This window comes from Mya arenaria, chromosome 17 (genome assembly GCF_026914265.1).
Source record: "Mya arenaria isolate MELC-2E11 chromosome 17, ASM2691426v1".
Classification (NCBI taxonomy): domain Eukaryota; kingdom Metazoa; phylum Mollusca; class Bivalvia; order Myida; family Myidae; genus Mya; species Mya arenaria.
The window spans coordinates 44,840,377-44,860,393 of record NC_069138.1 but is presented as its reverse complement, the minus strand read 5'-3'; the positions used below and the strand labels follow the sequence as shown (position 1 = coordinate 44,860,393).

At 34.7% G+C, this 20,017-nt stretch overlaps 1 protein-coding gene across 1 annotated transcript; it reads left to right on the top strand.

The window, feature by feature from the left end:
• The first annotated feature begins 4,679 nt into the window (after positions 1-4,679).
• Positions 4,680-19,027, top strand: LOC128223527 (acetylcholine receptor subunit beta-like). Its single transcript, XM_052932804.1, has 7 exons — positions 4,680-4,800; positions 11,143-11,285; positions 12,623-12,667; positions 14,116-14,225; positions 16,267-16,372; positions 18,046-18,170; positions 18,619-19,027. The coding sequence occupies exons 1-7, from the start codon at positions 4,752-4,754 to the stop codon at positions 19,025-19,027; spliced, it is 987 nt and encodes a 328-aa protein (XP_052788764.1). The 5' UTR covers positions 4,680-4,751.
• Positions 19,028-20,017: the final 990 nt, after the last annotated feature.

Below are 20,017 nucleotides of genomic sequence, written 5' to 3'. Positions count from 1 at the left end.
CATTTGATATCATTACATTCCACGTCAAAGAACAGTTTCATCGAAAGCAACTGACCCTAAACGCAATCAAACCAGGTCCGGGTAACTTTCCAAATCGGATCTTGTCAAAAGTGTTTCTTTCTTTTAAAAGTAAGTTGCGAGCAAAAGGCTGTTGAATCAAATATTTCGTTACAAACCGGGTTGTTCAAAATCCAATAATATCGTGACATTTTTAGCAATAAAATAATTTGAGGCGAGTCAGTATTTTTGAAAAGTTATACGAGGGGAAACATTTAGTGCTTTATTTTAGGCCGAAGAGTTCCAGTAAGTTTATGACAGTCAAAAATTTCTTGGTTCATTCCGATATTTGTATCATTAGTGTTTTGTGGATGCTTATATTTCTTATATTAAACGTTTTGTTACATTCTGGCTTATTATGTTTTCTCAGGATGGCGTCTAAGTAACCGATGAGGAATCAGGAAAAAAGTCGCTCATTTCAATAACTTCCGATTTATATTTTCATTGTTTCAATATAGAAAACGAACAGAATAAATCCCAGCATCACAACTTACAGTGAATTTGTGTAGCATTATAATTATGGCAATCTTAATAATACCCTGAAGTGCATGTTCTTTAAACAGTTTAATAATCTCTCAGTAAAAAAATGTTCATATGTATGCTAGACGCCTCATCATTGGTGTCAAATACCTTTCGCCGACCAATGAACAACGACGTACAAAACTGATTTTATTCGTACCAATTTATTACTTTTTTATATTTTCGTCCCTCTTATCGGTGCGGTCGGAAAAAAAATAAAAAAAAATAAAACGGCGAAAATGAGTTTTTTCCGTTTTACCAAAAATTACGGCCGCCGGTTTGTAATCCAAAAAATATAAAAAGGAGTGGCCTTATGGTAGCCCGCAAACACAACAATGGTGTACTTTATACTAGTTGTTATGATTATTCGTTGAATGAGTTGGATCTAATGACAATTATTTCAGTATAACTAATTGATCATGGGAAAATTTTCAAAACCGTTCTAATATTTGTTTTTATAGAGATGACAATAGATAACACGAAGCAAAACATTTAACATCAGAAATACATTGTGAGCAATTATTCCAATGATCATCAGCGTTCACATTACAAGGGTGTCAGATTACAGAATAGGCCTTTGTACAGAGGTTTGGACAAAAATTAACATCAATATAAAATAGTTAATAAACTGTTATTTAGTGTTCAAAACAATTTTTTGTCCAATTGGATTTCATCATGTTTGAAATATGTCGTGTATTTATTTCTGTTAATCTGCATTTAATTTTCATTGTGACTTTAACCTGATAATATGACTGTTTTAAGGCCTACTTTAAGCCTTGAATAAGTGACCCCCAAAGAAAAAAAACAAAAACAAAAACAACACAACAACCGTGTATCTGTAAACAACCTGTTAATTGATCTTAATCTCATTGCCTATTTGTCTTATCAGATCGCCAATCTGAGTATCCTGCTGTGCAATTTATAATGTTTTATTATAGAAAATGGACCCTAAATGGCGCTGCGCCAATAAACAAATACACAGGAAATTGGCCCCTACTGTGACACCAGTGCAATAAGCAGGAGATGCACAGCAGGGGATTATCATGCCAAACATTCCTTAAACTAGGCCTAGTATCAGTATTTGGTACGTTTGCATTTGCGCAAAGGCGGATCATGAGGCGCGTTTGCGGGTTATTACGCAACATGTGTATGTATGCAAAATAACATGAATAGGTATCGACCATTGTCACGCCGGGTAATCATTGGAGCCATAACATTTTGTTATGTGTTGAAAATGCTCCAACGCGTCTTCCGTTATAGTGCCAATGAGTGGAATATGGATGTTAACAGTGAGTATGGTTTCTTAGTTTTCATTTTTAGAGGTTTATACGATTAAATTTAAAAATTTGGAGAATGTAGTTCCACATAGGAATGGCCATGAGTTGTTATAGATGTAATAGTCCTGAATAAAATTTAATATCTGATCGTCTAGAACTTGCATAAATTTGCTAGACGTTAGCATTGCCAACGTAAAAATCTGGATTTTCGTGAGAATTGTTCTCGTACCTTAGATTTAAGCATTTTCTTTACATGTGTGGCTTTTTATTATCAAAAGGTTGCCGTGATACAAATTTTAGAACTTTATTTGTTATACTTGCTGCACTATGCTCGATTTTCTGAACGTTGGGGTGCCAATGAATAGGTTGTGGTGCTCATGAATAGTAATTTAGTAGGAAACGAATTGTGAAAAAACTGTAGCAATTTCATAACAACATGAAAATTATCAATTAACTGAATTAATATCATTTTCGATCTTTTTAAAGTATGATCAACAACCACACTGCTTCGCGAACTTTAAGGTTCATTTTGTGTCTAATAAAGTAATACTTAAAAGCAAATGATCGTCGTAATTCCAAATTTTGTATTTCCAGGGATTATAAGGCAAAAATCTAACGATTGTGTTTATGCGTTATTTTGAATACATTAAAACTGCAAAAAATATAGGTAGCAAAACGTTCAAGATCGGTTTTGTTTTGGCAACATGAAGAAATATATGAAAAGGTCCAAAACCTGACAACACATTCCTTGAATTATATGAAAAATACATACACATCTACATCACCGAAAGACGCATTCCTCGATGTTTTCCGATAGCCACGACCGTCTGGAGTCAATGTGTGAGTCAAGGAGGTGTGGCTTTTGCTGACAAATCACACTTCGGCGAAAGATTAACTTTCGTAAAAAAATACATGTGAGCGATATATTCCATGAAACATTGCCAAAGCGGAATATCCTAGCTCAAGTTTGGAAGCGCAATATAAAGTAAGCCAGTAGAGCGTGCAGACCAATGAAAATACTACTGTACTCGATGTCTGGTGTAATTGGATTGCTTCTTTTACCTTTTTTGTATTTCCGTTCATAGTTCATTAAGTACAGTTGGCAATTGATTCTGAGCTTTGATCAAAGGGAGCATTATATCGCCAATTAATCGTCAGGTCCAGGCATCAGGACAAACTATCGAGGGACGAGCTCTATTTAAATGATATATGATGAATATTTCATTCAATATTCAATGATTTTATCATTACAAAGATACCCTTCGACAACAAATTCCCAATTTGTAAGCACATTAATCAATATTGATCAAAAAGTGTATTAGACAGAACTATCCGGTTCTGAGACGATATTTTAGTGAGAAAATAGTTATACCGTGTATTGTAACTAGGATATTTTAGTGTTTAACGATCAGATAGCACGATCAAATTCATTCATTCATTCGTTCGTTCGTTCGTTCCTTCGTTTATTCATTCATTCATTCATTCATTCATTCATTCATTCATTCATTCATTCATTCATTCATTCATTCATTCATTCATTCATTCATTCATTCATTCATTCATTCATTCATTCATTCATTCATTCATTCATTCATTCATTCATTCATTCATTCATTCATTCATTCATCATTCATTCATTCATTCATTCATTCATTCATTCATTCATTCATTCATTCATTCATTCATTCATTCATTCATTCATTCATACATTCATTCATTCATTCATTCATTCGAGCATGCATGCATGCATCTATCCATCCATCAACCTGCCATCGGACACATCATTCGGTCAACACTGTAATAAAACAAACACGCAGAAAGTTTCAACATGGAGAATTTCCCAATGATTTGTTTGCCTTTTCATTCAAACTAAGTCCGTGAAAGACACTCATTGTTGAGTGAACGTTTCAGTACCACGTTTATTTTCAATACAGCTTTAAGCTCCGCTTTTGGCAAATAGTTACTAGTGTTGACACAATTTCGAAACATCATACCAAAACACTCAAATACAGTACATTAGCAATCACTTCAAGAAACAAAGTTTTAAGGAACATGTAACAATGATTGCTTTTGAAGGCTCAAAACAGGAAATAACATAAACTGTTTTATGAAAAGCGTATAAGTCTTGTACGAATATAGTGATAAAGAACGAACGCGCGTTGTTGTAATCTGTAAGAGGAGCCCAATGTCCGCCCAGGCCCAATGTCCGCCCAGGCCCAATGTCCGCCCAGACCCAATGTTCGCCCAGGCACAAGGTCCGCCTAGGCCCAAGGTCCGGCCAAGCTTATGGCCTCTCAGGCCCAATGTCCCCCTAACCCAAGGTTCCCCAAGTCAACGTTTGACATAGCACAAAGTCCGCCTAAGCCCCAGGGCCCCGTTTAATTAAGAAATCTAAGTCGTAAACCTTACGCTGCTAAGAGCGCTCGGGTGCAACCGTAATGTTACGGGCAGAATCTCTTCGTATAGTGTTCTTACTATATTTTTGTGTGAAACGCAGTTTACGCCGAAAAACAAACAAACGGAGTTACGCCTACACAATTATGATCTTGAGCCTTACGATGTTTAATGAAACGGGGCCCAGGATCGCCCAGACCAAGGTCCATTCAAGTCCACGCCCTTAAAGTAACGGAAGTAATTGGTTTGATCTGAAATAGGTGTAAACAATATAAATTAATAATATTTGGTAATATTGCCATCGTATGATTTGCTTAAATGCTGTGTTATACAGATCCGATGCGTGTATTTTAAACAATAGATACTGGGTGGACTTCTATTTAAAAGGAGTCTCGCGCAGAAAGTCGAACATATTTAGCAGCCCAATCCCAGAGATTATTGGTTTGGAACCATACTTTTCCAGAGGCATTCAGACATTTAGTGGCAGGATAGTTGATAGCGAGGATGTACCATCTGGAAATAGGGATTATCACACTTATTATTTTTCTGACTGGTATGTTATTAATAATAATAATAATAATAATAATAATAATAATAAATAATAATAATAATAATAATAATAATAATAATAATAATAATAATAGTAATAATAATAATAATAATAATAAAGAAAAGTAAAAAAATAATTATGATAATAATAATAATAATAATAATAATAATAATAATAATAAAATTATTTAAAAAAAACTTATGTCAATAATTGTTTACCCAGAAAATCATAATGAAAAAGGCAATAAAAGGTTTGTAATTAAACAAAAACCTGTTATGCCATAAATTGTATTAAAAATGCAAAGCTGTGTAGTTGTACAGATATATACAAAACAGACAGTTTTTACAATCGAATATGATGCAGATGGAAAAACAACCAATGACTTTGCCTTGAATGTATGCACTCATTACAGCTTTACGATTGTGACAGCTGATAAAATAGTTACAACTCAAATCAACTCAACTCAATATTCTTTTATTATATCACAGTTTAAATTTAGTAAAAACATGTGAATATCATACTACATGAGGACACTGTATAGAGCGGTGGATTAAAGGCGGCTTCACAACAGGTTTGGAATCTATAATCATTATACAAAATATTTATGATTAGGTGATGGAATGTGGTTAGTTCAAATAATACATTTTTAATAAAAAGGTAATGGTTAATCAAATTCACTTATTTTAATACACTATAAACAATACAGTATTAAGATAAAAAACATATTTCAAAACATTATCAACTTCGTGTTAAAGCTGCACTCTCACAGATATACCATTTTTACAACTTTATTTTTTGTCCTTGAAAGAGCAAATTTCTGCAAACCATTGATATAAGATTGCTTACAAAAAATCAGATCGTAGTTTTTCATATTTCTGTTCGAAAATTAATGTTTTATGGCTTAAACCGTTACTAACGGTTTAAGAAAAATGCGTAAAACATCATGTTTTGAACATAAATATAAAAAACCGCGATCTAATTTCTTGTCAGCAGTCTTATATAACAAGTTTCCATGGGTTGTCAAAACGTTCAATATGTGAGAGTGCAGATTTAAGTGATGAACTAAGATTTTAACAAACAAATGCTGTTTTTCGTAAGATATCCTGATTCTTACAGTTAAAAACTTCTCTAAATCCAAGACATTAGGTCTTGAGTTAAAACGACAATGTATACTTTTTTCTAATAGTGTTAAAAAGTGGACATATTTGTGAATAGCGCATTTCGTCACCAATTTTGTTTAGACTAGAAAGACTACACATTCTATTGACATGTGGTACATCCTTTGTTCTCCATCTACCGACTTCGACAGGAAATTAGTGGAGATTCTGATAAGATATAAAGAGACTCTTTTAATTTTACATCAGACTTAAACAGAGAATACATTCTACCTTAAGAAGAAATATAAAATTGTTCAAAACAAGTTTGTTGAAAATTATCTACAAGATTAGATTTAAAGAATTATACTAACATGTTTTGCAGGTACTGGTTAAGCCAAACGTATGAATCAACCCATTAAATCAAATGACTTGTTATAATCAACATCGACTGAATTATTACTATGTAACATGCAATTATAGGTCAACAAACTTGTTTTTGAGTTATGGGATGAAATAAATTTACTCCATTAACTTACCATTTTGGTTTTAAGACTAAAACATAAAGGGTATCTACAAAATTCCGAGTAGCGCATGTAGCGTAGAGTACTCTTTCTCTTATATGTAATCCGGTGCAAACATACAATGAAGTTGCTCCAACAGATCAAGGTTTTCAAATCCCCAGGATTCACATCCGTACGTAAGAACGGGAACAATAGTAGCATAAAAACTAGAGTTGTATGCCTAAAGAAAAGTATAGGTTATTATTTCTGAGAAATCGAGCAGTATTAATTGCTTAATTAGCCTAGCTAATAAAATGTTGACGGTAGTTTTTAAAGCTTCCAGTGGACGAGAAATAGACATGTATTTATTTGTTTTCCTTAACTGTCTCTATATCTATAGATGTCAATGCCAAAATAAAATTTCTGGCACCAAAAACAATTGTTTTAGTCTTTGAAAACAATTTAGACTTTGTTGAAAAACACTTTCATTGTATGGAAAGAGAACAGTTTCGTCAGCGTACAAGAGGATAAGTAATTGAAGATACATCATTGCTTCATTTTCATTCACTTCTATCAGAAACACCTGAACATGTTCTTTTAAGGATTTCGTCCTAATCGTTATGGTAAGTAGAAAATAAAATCGGAGAACTATTTTCTCCCTGACGGACTCAACAAAAACTTTGGAACATTGGAGAGTGTTGCCAATTGATAGATTATATATTTTTGCAAATATGTTATGACTGTTAGAACTTTACCCTGTTAGACAGATTGAATTAGTTTATGCCAATCATACAATCATTTTACACTGTAATAATATTTTCTTTATACAGAACCATTTTCTTTTTTTTTAAATCCGAGGCAGACTATCGATAACTTCGATATATAAAACTAAAAAGGGAAACATTTTCTGTTATGCTTTGCGATAAAATGTGTAGTTTTAGAAGTGAAATAACAACAGTGAAAATACCAATTTGATATTGATAAAGATAAATTTGGAAATAAACAACTAACTGTTAATAAGAAAAATGGTAATCCTATTGTTCAAACGTTTTCTTGAACTTAAGCTGAAACATTTGCTTTTATAAAAACATATTACGAAAACAACTGTTCGAACATAACTAAGATGTAGTATCATCGTTCAAATACCATTTTAAATTGTTTGTCGTTGTAATACGAACTAAGAATTTCCGCAAAATCCACACAACAATTCACAATCAAAATGATTAATTATAACCCCACCCACGCTACATAATTTATCCACAACCTAGCGTGGTCTCCACTCTTTACCTGGAAAACGACATTTCTTCAAGAGAACCAGATTGGTCTCTGACAGTGAGGGAAGACTGAATACCCATGTTTCATGAAACAAACTCTAAAACTAAGGAAACTGTTTTTATCCAGTAAGTATCCGCAATAACTTTGCTAACACTTTTTTCATTCAAATAATGGCTGCGTAGTAATTTGTTATGTATTTATGCCATGTTCAATTTAAATGTGATTTCGTTATTTTTTGGAACATAGATGCATGATGAAAGTTCATTGATTAATGTTCATAAAGTGTGTGTACTAAAAAAACGAGTGAATAATAAACTATTAAAATGAAAATCGGTTAAGCAAAATAAAAAATAGGTCTGTTTCAGGTTACCCGACCGACCCTATTTTTTCCCGCCGACCCTAACCTATTTTCCCCTGAAAAAAAATGTGATTTGGGTACGAAAAGCATTTGTTACGAAATGTATGTACGTAAAGTTTACAATATTAGTAAGAGTTGGATTTCTGAATGTATTTACCGTACTTCACCTTAGAGGTAGGACACCTTAAAATAATTAATTTTTCGCTCTCCAAATTCATTGAAAATAACCATTTTTACATTTTATCTACATGTATGGTAAACCTGTCTTTTTCTTCATGTCTGCATTTTACCACTTATTAATTTATCCGTAGTTATCAATGGTTATTAAGTGTAACTCCTTCATCTAGTTAATTAAAATCCCATTCAACACCATTTTGTACATGCATTGAAATGAATAAACACCTTTTATCGGCTTCAGATTAAACAGTCACATTGTGTGACGTCAAATAACTCTCAGTTATACCCACGAGGATCTCATGGAGAGCATGGATATTGCTATGCAGGATTAATGTTTCTGAGTGGTGTTTTCGATTGTAATTCGTATTGCATGTCTAACTTTAATTCATCACATTAAATAGTTACCTGTATCATTGAATGTGTTGACTTTTATTGTTCTATTGATGTTACAGTGAGTATTACTGTACGATTATTGCTTCATAAAGTCTATATTAAAAGTGTGGAACAAGTTTCAAAGTTTGTTGGCGGATCGTTTTACAAACATGACATGTCTGTGTTTTCTTAATCTCTTGATTGCCCTTGTTGTTTCTTTAATCCTCCATTAAATATATCACATCCTTTTCAACAGGCAATAAATCGTTTAGGATGGGTAGTAACTAACTAACTTATCACAGTGATGTATACGGTTAGGTAATCTAGCCAGGCATTGTAACGATAAAGATCAATAAGTTTTGTCTGTGAGACTAAGTAACTGTAAAAGTTACAATCGATGTCCTTTGGGTGTCCAAAAATTAGGTACCTAAAATAAAAATAAAAAATTGAAAATAATAATGGATGTCCGAATTTCAGATTGTCCGAACTCTAAGGTGAATTACGGGTAGTTTGTGCTTGTGTGGCATGTATATTTCAATTCTTGAACTATATTTTCTTGTCAGATACAAATGTGTCAGATACTGACTTTCGGATTGATATGTCAGACTTAATTGTGCAATTTTGGCAATAAAACCTGCATCTTACTTGTTCTTCAAACCTGAACCCCCAGGTCCTCTTGACAGCATTGAGGTTTCCTTGGCTGATGGCTTATATGGTAAATTTCCTGTCCCACTCTTCATGTAATTATGTTACAGGGAGGTTAGCATTCTACAGAGGGTGATTGGAAGCAAAAGGGTGCATGAAGAAAAGTAAAACCGTTCCTGGAAATTCTTAAATAATAGCAGAGTGGTGTACCATAACTTAGTTGAAATCCAACCATCATTGTCAAAGTATTTAACCAGACAAATAAAGAATGTTTCCTTTGAAGCATGGAACATGTTTAAAAAACTACTGATAGACCTGAAAATTGATGACTTTTATTTTTGTAACTGTCTGAGTCAACAGTTACTGAAATCAATATATCAAAAAAAAAATAAAAAAAAAAAAAAATATTCCGTCCTACCTACCCTATTGTTTTGGCAGCGTTACCTGAAACGCACCTATTTTTTATTTGGCCTTATCTTAGCAGACCCGCAGCATCGATAATACACGAGAATGTCTTAAAACATTGCTAAAGAGGTCTGACGCGTACGTCACCAAAAAATCAGAAAACACATTTCGTTTCAACTTTCATTTAAACTGCCAGTACCCTCTTTTTGAAAAGAGTGTTATATGTCTACTCTGCTACCCGTGAGACGCCTCTCACGCAAAATTATAGCTGATGACGTAGCTGTTAATAATCTATTTCCGGTTCGTGGATGAAAAAAGCTGTTGTTTTTTTTAAATGCAAGATTCGGAAATTTAGGTTAATCTCTTAAGCCACTGTGGTACACGGTGCTATATATATATGAGCTGGTATGAATTTCGGCCATTCACCGTCCATGATTTATTGTTGTAATTGCTTATTACAACTCTTATAACTGAAACTAAATTTACCATAATGATAACTATTTTATCTAGATTTTCAGATTTTTCAGTGTAATCACTATATAAAGATTGTACATTTAAACTACATTGTCTGACAAAGATATATTGTCTCCAAACATATGTGCATTTTGCATCCGATTTACAAACATTTGGCTTTTGATTTATTTACGCAACCAAAGGACTATCCCAGGCCTGGATTTTTGCAGAAGTGAAAGTATCAGCCATTATTATCTAGCTGGATGTATAACAAAGATAGAATTTATCCCTGCTTAGAACAACCCTATTTCTTTCACGTGCGGTGATGCATACCAACAACACATGGAAGCCCTGATTGAATTCACGCAAACAGCCCTTAAACATTAAAAGCATTAAAAGTTTTTAGTGGTGAATAAGGGGATCAGCCTTCGACCCTAGGTTGATAGTCAAGTGACTTTCCACTGGACTACTGTAGCGTTACAGCCAACGACTCTCAACAGTCCAACTCAATTCAACTCAACTCAACTCAATTTGAACACAACGACACTGTTTCCCAGTTTCATGTTTTATTCAGTTATTACAACAAACATAGTTCGAGCAAGACTGTCAGTCACGATCTGGCCAACTCCAATCCGTCTCAAAACCCGACACTAGTCCATCTCCTAAACTCGACTGCCGATACAGAAAATCGCACTGCTATGCATATGATTAATGTCATGTCAAAAATACAAATCGTGACAATCCAGATTGTGAAACACATATTTTTGACAAGACTTTGGAGTTTTTTTTATTTCAACTATAAAAATGACCGCTCGACAGGCGGTGTGCTTAACAATGAAAGCGCTTAAAACAGCGCCACCTATCAGAAATTCTGGGAAAAGAGTGACGTCAGAGATCGTTTATTAATTACCGTATTTATGCCTAAATACTTAAATAAAAACTTTAGCTATATAGCGGTTGTTGTACTAAAACATCTAATATCATAAATCAATAATGAATCGCAGTAAACGACATTAGTTCCACAACATTAAACTAATAGAAGAAGTGAATTTCATTTATACAGTTGCTGATGGCGCGTATTCTGCTGCTATGGAAACGGAAATCCGGAACCAGACAGTGTACAGTTCCGGCTATGACCCAATATCTCGCCCGGCGGAAGTGACGCACGTGAAAATAGGGCTTAACGTGCTGGCTATTGATGAATTGGTAAGTTATCATAGGAGTTAACTCGGATACACAGTTATCTTCTAATCGTGTCCGATACAATTTTGTAGGGTTTAGTTAAAATCGACTGATTCATGTTATATTGGGTACGATTTCGAAAAAATATAATTTTAGGTGAAAATTGCACAAAATTATTGAAGTATTGATGAAATATCAACATTTACTGATAATATTTTTATTAAAATTATGAAAGTAAATATTATTGACTGACAACAGTTGTTGTTTCATGTTACATGTAGTTGATGAATGTAAGCAAATAAGCTCAATTTGAACAAAGTTTGAAACAAAGTATTGCCACCATCTGTGAATGAATCCCTTAGGCCACACCAAATTGATAACTTGTTCATCGGATTTTTTCCAAAAAATAATGGGGCGAGCGAGCGAAATAATAATAAAAATATTCGTTTTGCATTTAGCAAAAAAGAAGAGCGAGCGAAGAGCGAACAAATATATATATAGTGATTTAACTCACTTTTGCTCACATTTTATTCACTTATTAACTAAACAATGATATTGTAAACAGTACAAGGATAACATCCAGTGAAAGAATGATAACACTAAAAGATAATTATATATAAATATTAGTTTTTAGATCAAACAAATGCTATTTGAGATCAAGCAAATGTATTTCTTTAAATTATTTCATAAATGAGAGAACTCAAAACCAGTTTTCCAGTTTTTTGTAACGGTCATCCGAATTCCCGTCAAACATGTCCGAACCAAATTAAAACTTTGGATAATCACTGTCATTCACGATAAAATTCAGCACTTCTTGCCCAGTATATATACGTTTACTTTTTGCGTGAGGCAAATTAAAACAAACACATTTGTCCAAAATTTAATCAAACTTTAAATGGTGGTAACGTAGAATTGTCATTTGTTGACGTAATTTTCAAGAATCAGGAAATGAAATGTTTACATTGTTGCCAAATTAGTGCCGGTGCTTTGATTATTGTTACGATCGAAAAACGCGGGGGGGGGGGGGCTACATTCTACTTAACAAATTAGCGCTTGTAAAAAAAATAACTATTTTTTTAGATGGTGCGGGCGCAAGTGATAAAAAAATAGGTGCGGGAAATCCGATGAACAAGTTATCAATTTGGTGTGAACTTAAGTAAATGCTGTAAGACACAGCTGTACAAATTAAACATTCCGTACAAGTATATGCACAGTAAATGATAATAATTCACGATTTTCATTAATTGAGATATACTGTGTACGTCCGTATATGTCCAAACGTTCGCGACTGTTGTTCAGTTACTTGCTTATTTCAATATCTGAGTCTCTTAATTACTTAGCTTGATTCATTTGTTTTCCAGGACATAAAAGGCCAAAAGTTATCTGTAGCGGGCTGGCTTACACTGGTAAGTGTACACACATTTAAAGAAGATGTCTTTAAATTATGTACCTACATTTGTACCACAGACGGAAGCGACCACGAGCACAATTTGGGGTCTGAATTCAACTGATTATTCCCGGCATGTTGACGCAACCTTCATTTGTTGAAACAAATAACACATGATAACGATGACATCAACGATATCAGTGTGTCCTTGGCTACAATGACTTCAGTGCGCCCTTGGTTATAACATTAATATCAGTTTGCCCCAGGTTATCACGATATCAGTGTACCATTGTTAACAACGATATCAGTGTGCCATGGTTACAGCGATGTCAGTGTGCCCATAGTTACAGCGATATCGGTTAGCCCCAGGTTACAACGATATCAGTGTGCCATGCTGACATCCATATCAGTGTGCCATGGTTACAGCGATATCAGTGTGCCATGTTTACGACATAAGTGTGCCATGGTTACAACTAAATCAGTGTGCCATGGTTACAACTATATCAGTGTGCCATGGTTACAACGATATCAGTGTGCCATGGATACAACGATATCAGTGTGACTTGGTAACAACGATATCAGTGCGTCATGGTTACAACGATATCAGTGTGCCATGGTTACAACGATATCAGTGTGCCATGGTTACAACGATATCAGTGTGCCATGGATACAACGATATCAGTGTGACTTGGTAACAACGATATCAGTGCGCCATGGGTACAACGATATCAGTGTGCCATGGTTACAACGATATCAGTGTGCCATGGTAACAACGATATCAGTGTGCCCATGGTTACAGCGATATCAGAGTGCCATGGTTACAACGATATCAGTGTGCCCATGGTTTCAGCGATATCAGTGTGCCGTTGATTACAACCGATTTATTGCATCCTTGGTAACAATGATATCAGTGCGCCCTTGGTAACAGCGATGTCAGTGTGTCATTTTACAGCGATATAAGTGCGTCCTTGGTAACAGCGATGTCAGTGTGTCCTTTTCACAGCGATATCAGTGCGTCCTTGGTAACAGCGATGTAAGTGTGTCCTTTTGACAGCGATATCAGTGCGTCCTTGGTAACAGCGTTGTCAGTGTGCACTTTTTACAACGATGTTAATGTGTCATTGGTAACAGCGATGTCACTGTGCACTTTTTACAGCGATATCAGTGCGTCCTTGGTAAGAGCGATGACAGTGTGCACTTTTTACAACGATGTTAATGCGTCCTTGGTAACAGCGATGTCACTGTGCTCTTTTTACAGCGATATCAGTGCGTCCTTGGTAACAGCGATGACAGTGTGCACTTTTTACAGCGATATCAGTGCATACGTGGTAACAACGATGTCAGTGTGCACTTTTTGCAACGATATCAGTGCGTCCTTGGTAACAGCGATGTCAGTGTGCACTTTTTACAACGATATCAGTGCGTTCTTGATTACAACGATGTTGATCAGTGTGTCCTTTGTTACAGGAGTGGCAAGATGACCGATTGCAATGGAACAAGACGGAAAAGAACGACATTGAGTATATGTTTACAAAACCAAACGACATCTGGAAACCCGAGCTCATTGTTGACAACTCGTAAGTAGCACATAGTTATTGATCATATCCGGATAAAGCCATAAGTTAGGTAAATTCGTGTTCGTAAATACTACATTGTATCATGTCAATAATGTATTAAGTTAGTTTACACTCGAGGTGATATATTATTCAAACGAAATATAATTCTGTCTATTATTGACTCATTTTGATTGGCATACATGCACCGCCTACAATGCGGGTATATCAATCACACCTTATCGGGTAGCAGCTTCGCGATTTAGCTCGACTATTTGAAGAAATAGGAGGGTTATACTACTCGCCCCGGTGTCGGCGTCTGCGTCCGGTTAAAGCTTAAGGGCAAGTTTGGATTTTCACTTATAACTTCAATACCTATCATTCATTTCACTTCATACTTCATACAGTTGTTCCGGACGATCACACAATTAGGTTGCATAACTCCATATCATCCTAGATACAAATTATAGCCCCAGATTGACCTAGGAACTTAGGTCAAAGTTTAGGGCACATTGTGAGCGGTTAAATTTTAGGGCAAGGTGGGATTTTCACTTATAACTTCTATACCCTTCATTCATTTCACTTCAATCTTCAAACAGTTGTTCAGGAACATCACACAATTAGGTTGCATTACTCCATATACATTACTCCGTATTATCCTAAATACAAATTATGGCTCTTGATCGGCTTAATAAATTTGGTTAAAGTTTTAGGGCAGCTTGGGGTTTTCACTCACATCTCCAATGAAGTACATTAAATCGACTTCATACTTCACACCGTTTATCGCGGTCATCGCACAATAAGGTTTCATAACTCCAAATGATCATAAATACAGATAATGGCCCTTGTTTATTTTTTATCTATTTTCTGTCTTTTTTTTAGCTTGACTATTCAAAAAATAAAGAGGGCTATACTACTCGCCCCGCGTCGGCATCCTGTTCAAGTTTAAGGGCAAGTTGTGATTTTCACTTATAACTTCAATACCCTTCATTCAATTCCCTTCGTACTTTACACAGTTATTATAATTATGACCCTTGTTTTTATTTATTTTTTCATTCTTTTTTATTTTTATTTTTTTAAAGCTCGTCTATTAAAAGAATACAATATAAATGTTTTTGACATGTACGTATTACATCAATGATGAATTCATTTCTAAGACAAAGCGGCGTATAGTCGAGCAACCTGTCCTGCGACAGATTGCTTGGTCGATGATGGCATACAACCAACGATATAACGGCCAGTAATGGACCAATGCCGCCATTTAGTCAACGGTCCGATACCGGTGTTTAAATCAGCGGTATAACCAGGACCATTTGAGAGGCGAACGCCGATATTATATCAATGAAGTTCGCCAAAATACATAAAACCTTATTTAATGTTTAAAGGCTACGTGACCTCGGAGCTCTTCAAGGCGGGTCCTTAATGTTACGGGTGTCACACACGGGCCACGTTGAGTGGACCCTTCCCCAGATCCTTACCACGTCCTGCCAGGTGACACTTGTTACCATGACAACCCAATGTTGCTCTCGCCAACAGAGGGTTTGCTGCTTGAATGTTAGTTGCTTAGTGTTTGTGTCATTCAGCATACATATTTTAAGTGTGATTTTTTTATTTCAGAGAGACTAATCATATTGATTTAAACTTTTCAGCTGAAATAAAGATCATACCGACTCTTGTTTTATATTTATGTAGCAAATGTAGACTATAATACAACAGTATAATAAATTACAAAGAAAAGAAACACAAAAACATGATATTAATTTCATAATACATCATTTATATTACATAAACGTATTTGTCAAAATAATCTTCAAAATATGTATGTTGTTGCATAAATGATAAATATTGTTGCTTTCATGTAATTCGTTATTTGTGTGGTTGTCAGGTGTTATCACTGTTATAGTAACCCCCGGATTCTTTACAGACGTTGTTTTGTTGTAACCATGGCAACCAATTTAATATTGAACACTCCAATAACTTGCCTATGGCTATGCCATGTTTCTCTTTACGGAAACCAGCCAAGAAACAACTCTGGTTACCATGTCAACGGTTCTGTATGTTTTAGATTAGCAAATATAGGGGTGATATCAGCGCCGGATCTCAACTTGAGGGTGAAATTCTCGGGACTGGTGGAGTGGGAACCGCCGCGCCTCCTCCAAACACATTGTGAGGTGGATGGACGTTTTGTTACTATTTTATTACCATGCTGTGTCAGTTGTTGTTGTTGTTGTTGTTGTTGCACTTTGTTATAAATGATAATGGCAAGCTGTATTATTATAATTATGACAATAATGCTATTTTTTAATTTATTAATAAAAAATAAATATAAATAAATAAGTAAATAAATAAATAAATAAATAAATAGATAAATAGATAAATAAATAAATAAATAATATATAAATAAATAAATAAATAAATAAATAAATAAATAAATAAATAAATAAATAAATAAATAAATAAATAAATAATAATAATAATAATAATAATAATAGTAATTATAATAATTTCAACAATTATAATAAATGAATCGTTGTCATTGTCATAAAAGGGGTGTTAAAACATGTAATTCCAGGCATTCTTTCATATACGCGGCAAATCTCTCGCAATGCAAATGGCTATATACCGTATACTTGTATTCCATCTAGTGTTATACGGCCGAATTCCACCTTGATTAATACAACATTGAATCTCGCCAAAGGCACGCTTTATGAGTTTTCCTACAGTCATTTTATAATATTTTAATAGTATAACTATAAAATGGCACCGGAATCAAGATTTTTATATATGTACATTGCCATATATGTATCATGTTATACCGCAGATGTACGGAAGGCACATGATCTCATCCATGGTTGTAAGAATATACAAGATAAAATCATCAGTCGTCGCTATAACTGGCATAGCTGAAATTATTCGAACAAACACAACGCATGACAAACTATTTTGGTTTGTTCTTAGCATCGTAGAATAACACTTGTCATGAAATAACACTAGTTGATCGGTATACGGCCGTGTGCACTAGGCGAATACGGCTATGTGTATTTTGCGATACGTATTTCTTGCAGGTTATGATGCGTACGTACTAAGATTCTTTCTTTTCAGCAGCCAGTAGTATAAAACTTTGATAAGCTGTCCACAGATTATCTTTTGGCTTGTTGACTCATTAAAACGATTTGATTTTAAATAGTTATTTTTGGATAAATATTGACCAATCAATTCATAGTTAAGATAACTTTGACCAAACCAAAAACTTAACCTGTTTAATACGATTGGCTGCAGTTGTTTATGTTATTAATATCAGCAATTATGCTGATAAATGCAATCTACTCAACTTCCCGTTTGTGTTATAGCATGCCCTTGTGTTGATATCTGTCATTACTACCGCTTCCGAATTATGTTACTGTCAGTATTACAGCTAACATGTTTTATTCGAGTCTTGTGTATAGTTATTTACAAAAAGATCTTATCATTGTGTGTATATTCTTCAACTGAGGAACAATGTTTGTTAGAGATATATCTTTTGTTTTCCCATTAATTGTTTTCACAGCTGACTGAAATGTGTCCAAGTTGATTTCGATTAGTTTCACAATAAGTTCTTGTATCTTTATTGAAATGAAATGATTCGATAAAAATAATCCTAAAGTGCGACAAGAAACCTTTTAAAATCAAATACATTGTACTTTCTTAGAAATCTGATCATTTTAGTTTTTAAAGTGTCAGTTACGCAATCCAAAAATATTCTCTTCCTTAAGAAATAAGAAAAATATAGAAGAAAAAAAGAATAAAATATTTTTAGCGGTACATAACGTATATAGCACACATAATAATGTTTGAACGAATGCAGGTCGACATCACGTATTATCCGTACGATGAGCAGAAATGCGCCATCGAGATTGTGAGTTGGGGGTTCCGGATAGATGAACTGAGTCTGGACCATCTCTTCGAGGAAGTGAACCTCGAGGACTTTGTGTAAGTCATGATTGCTATTCTTTACAAGTGAGCATCGAGGCCTTTTCAAGTCCAGCAAAGCAATACTGGCAGTAACGACTCAAGGGGTTAATTTGTGTTAGTCTATTATTTACTCGAGACCCCGAGAACCTACTGCGAGTCACTGATAGCTTTACTGACATTCTTATAACAGCGAACATTTTTGTAAGCCCATGCTTTCAATAATGACATTCTTTTGACGAAGGACCTCGATGAGTTTGTGTTATTTTATGATGTCTATACTTTTACATTCCTTTGTCAGTGACCCTCCTCGGGGACCTTGTGTTAGCCCAAAATAAATATATTTTAAATTTTTTGGTTGTAGGTTTTGAGGAACTTGTGGAAGTCGATGAATGCTATACTGACACTAATTAATACTAGCTTTTCACGGCCTGATGAAAAGCCGTTATAACTTTCTCTTTATTTTAAGGTGTGTACCTGGGCGTTTCATGGTGATGGCAGCATTCGGTGTGTTTCTCACCGTATTAATTTTGCTAATTCATCATCGTCCGGGGAATCCAGGTTCTTCGTGCTTGCTCGTCAAGATAACCAGGATTTGTGCGAGGGTTCTGTGTATGGAATTCCCGAGAGGAGACGAACAGGAGGACGCCCAAAGCAACATGGTTTCGCCTTTAAAGGACACCAAAGAAGCGAACGGTGGAAGCCGAGTCAACATTACCCAGACTCGTGAAACAAGTCAAATAAGCAGCATTGATGTCGAAGTGACTTGGGTGCGAATGGCGGAAATTCTGGATAGGACTATATTCATTCTTTTCCTGACGCTTACCCTTCTCATCAACATTATCTTCGTGGCGGTGCTCGCCTACTCCAGCGGGTAATCTATCAACATTATCTTCGTGGGTTATTAAGCATCAACACTGTATTTGTGCTGATTATTGGAGGTGCCAATGTTTATGTACCGGAACTCGAAGGAAATAGTTATTAGCAATATTAAGCACGCACGAGGTTTTTTCGCCAGTGGGAGAGTTACTCGCGTTATTGCGAATGCTACTTGTAATTAAATGTAATGAATTTGTATGTTTCTCAATTATTCGTTTTTAAACATACAGATTAATATCTATTCATTTCAAAAAGCTATTTTGTTATGTTGCATGACGAGTGAACTATCAAACAAGAAGATGGAAATTAAATATAAGGTATCAGTATTACCGAGGAAGTGGTAGTAAGAATGCACTTGGAAATCCGCTCGTCCATCCTTTTTTTTTTCTCATTTATTTTTTGCATAGCATTCATTTTAACAAACAGATCAAGAACAAGATTCATACAAAAACAAAATTCTATGCATTTTCTATATGCGCATACGCACACGTGCACACACGCGCACTCACACACACACACACACACACACACACACACGCACACCCACACACACACGCACACACACACACACACACACGCACACACACACACGCATACATTCTTGCTCTCCCCTATGGATTTGTATGAGTATTATTATATCATAAATAGTAGAAAAAAACAGCTTCTTACGGTTTGTGCTATTATTGCTGTGATATTTATTTTATTATTTGATTTTTAAACACTGCCATTTCCTTATGTGGGTTTCATATTTGTTGTTTGATAGTGCAATTTGCGATTCAATTTGTTCTCTCAGTATTAAGTATTGTTTATACGCTTGAAATGTTGGTACTGCTTTTTTATATTTTACTGAGAATATGAAAAATTTCATTAACAGAATAAGCAAATTACAAATAAGGGTGTTTTTTCCTTTTACAAGAATTCCTAAAAACGCCTCCTGTTTGGTAATGCAAATATTCATTGATTTAGATGTAATGAAATTATTTAGTTCG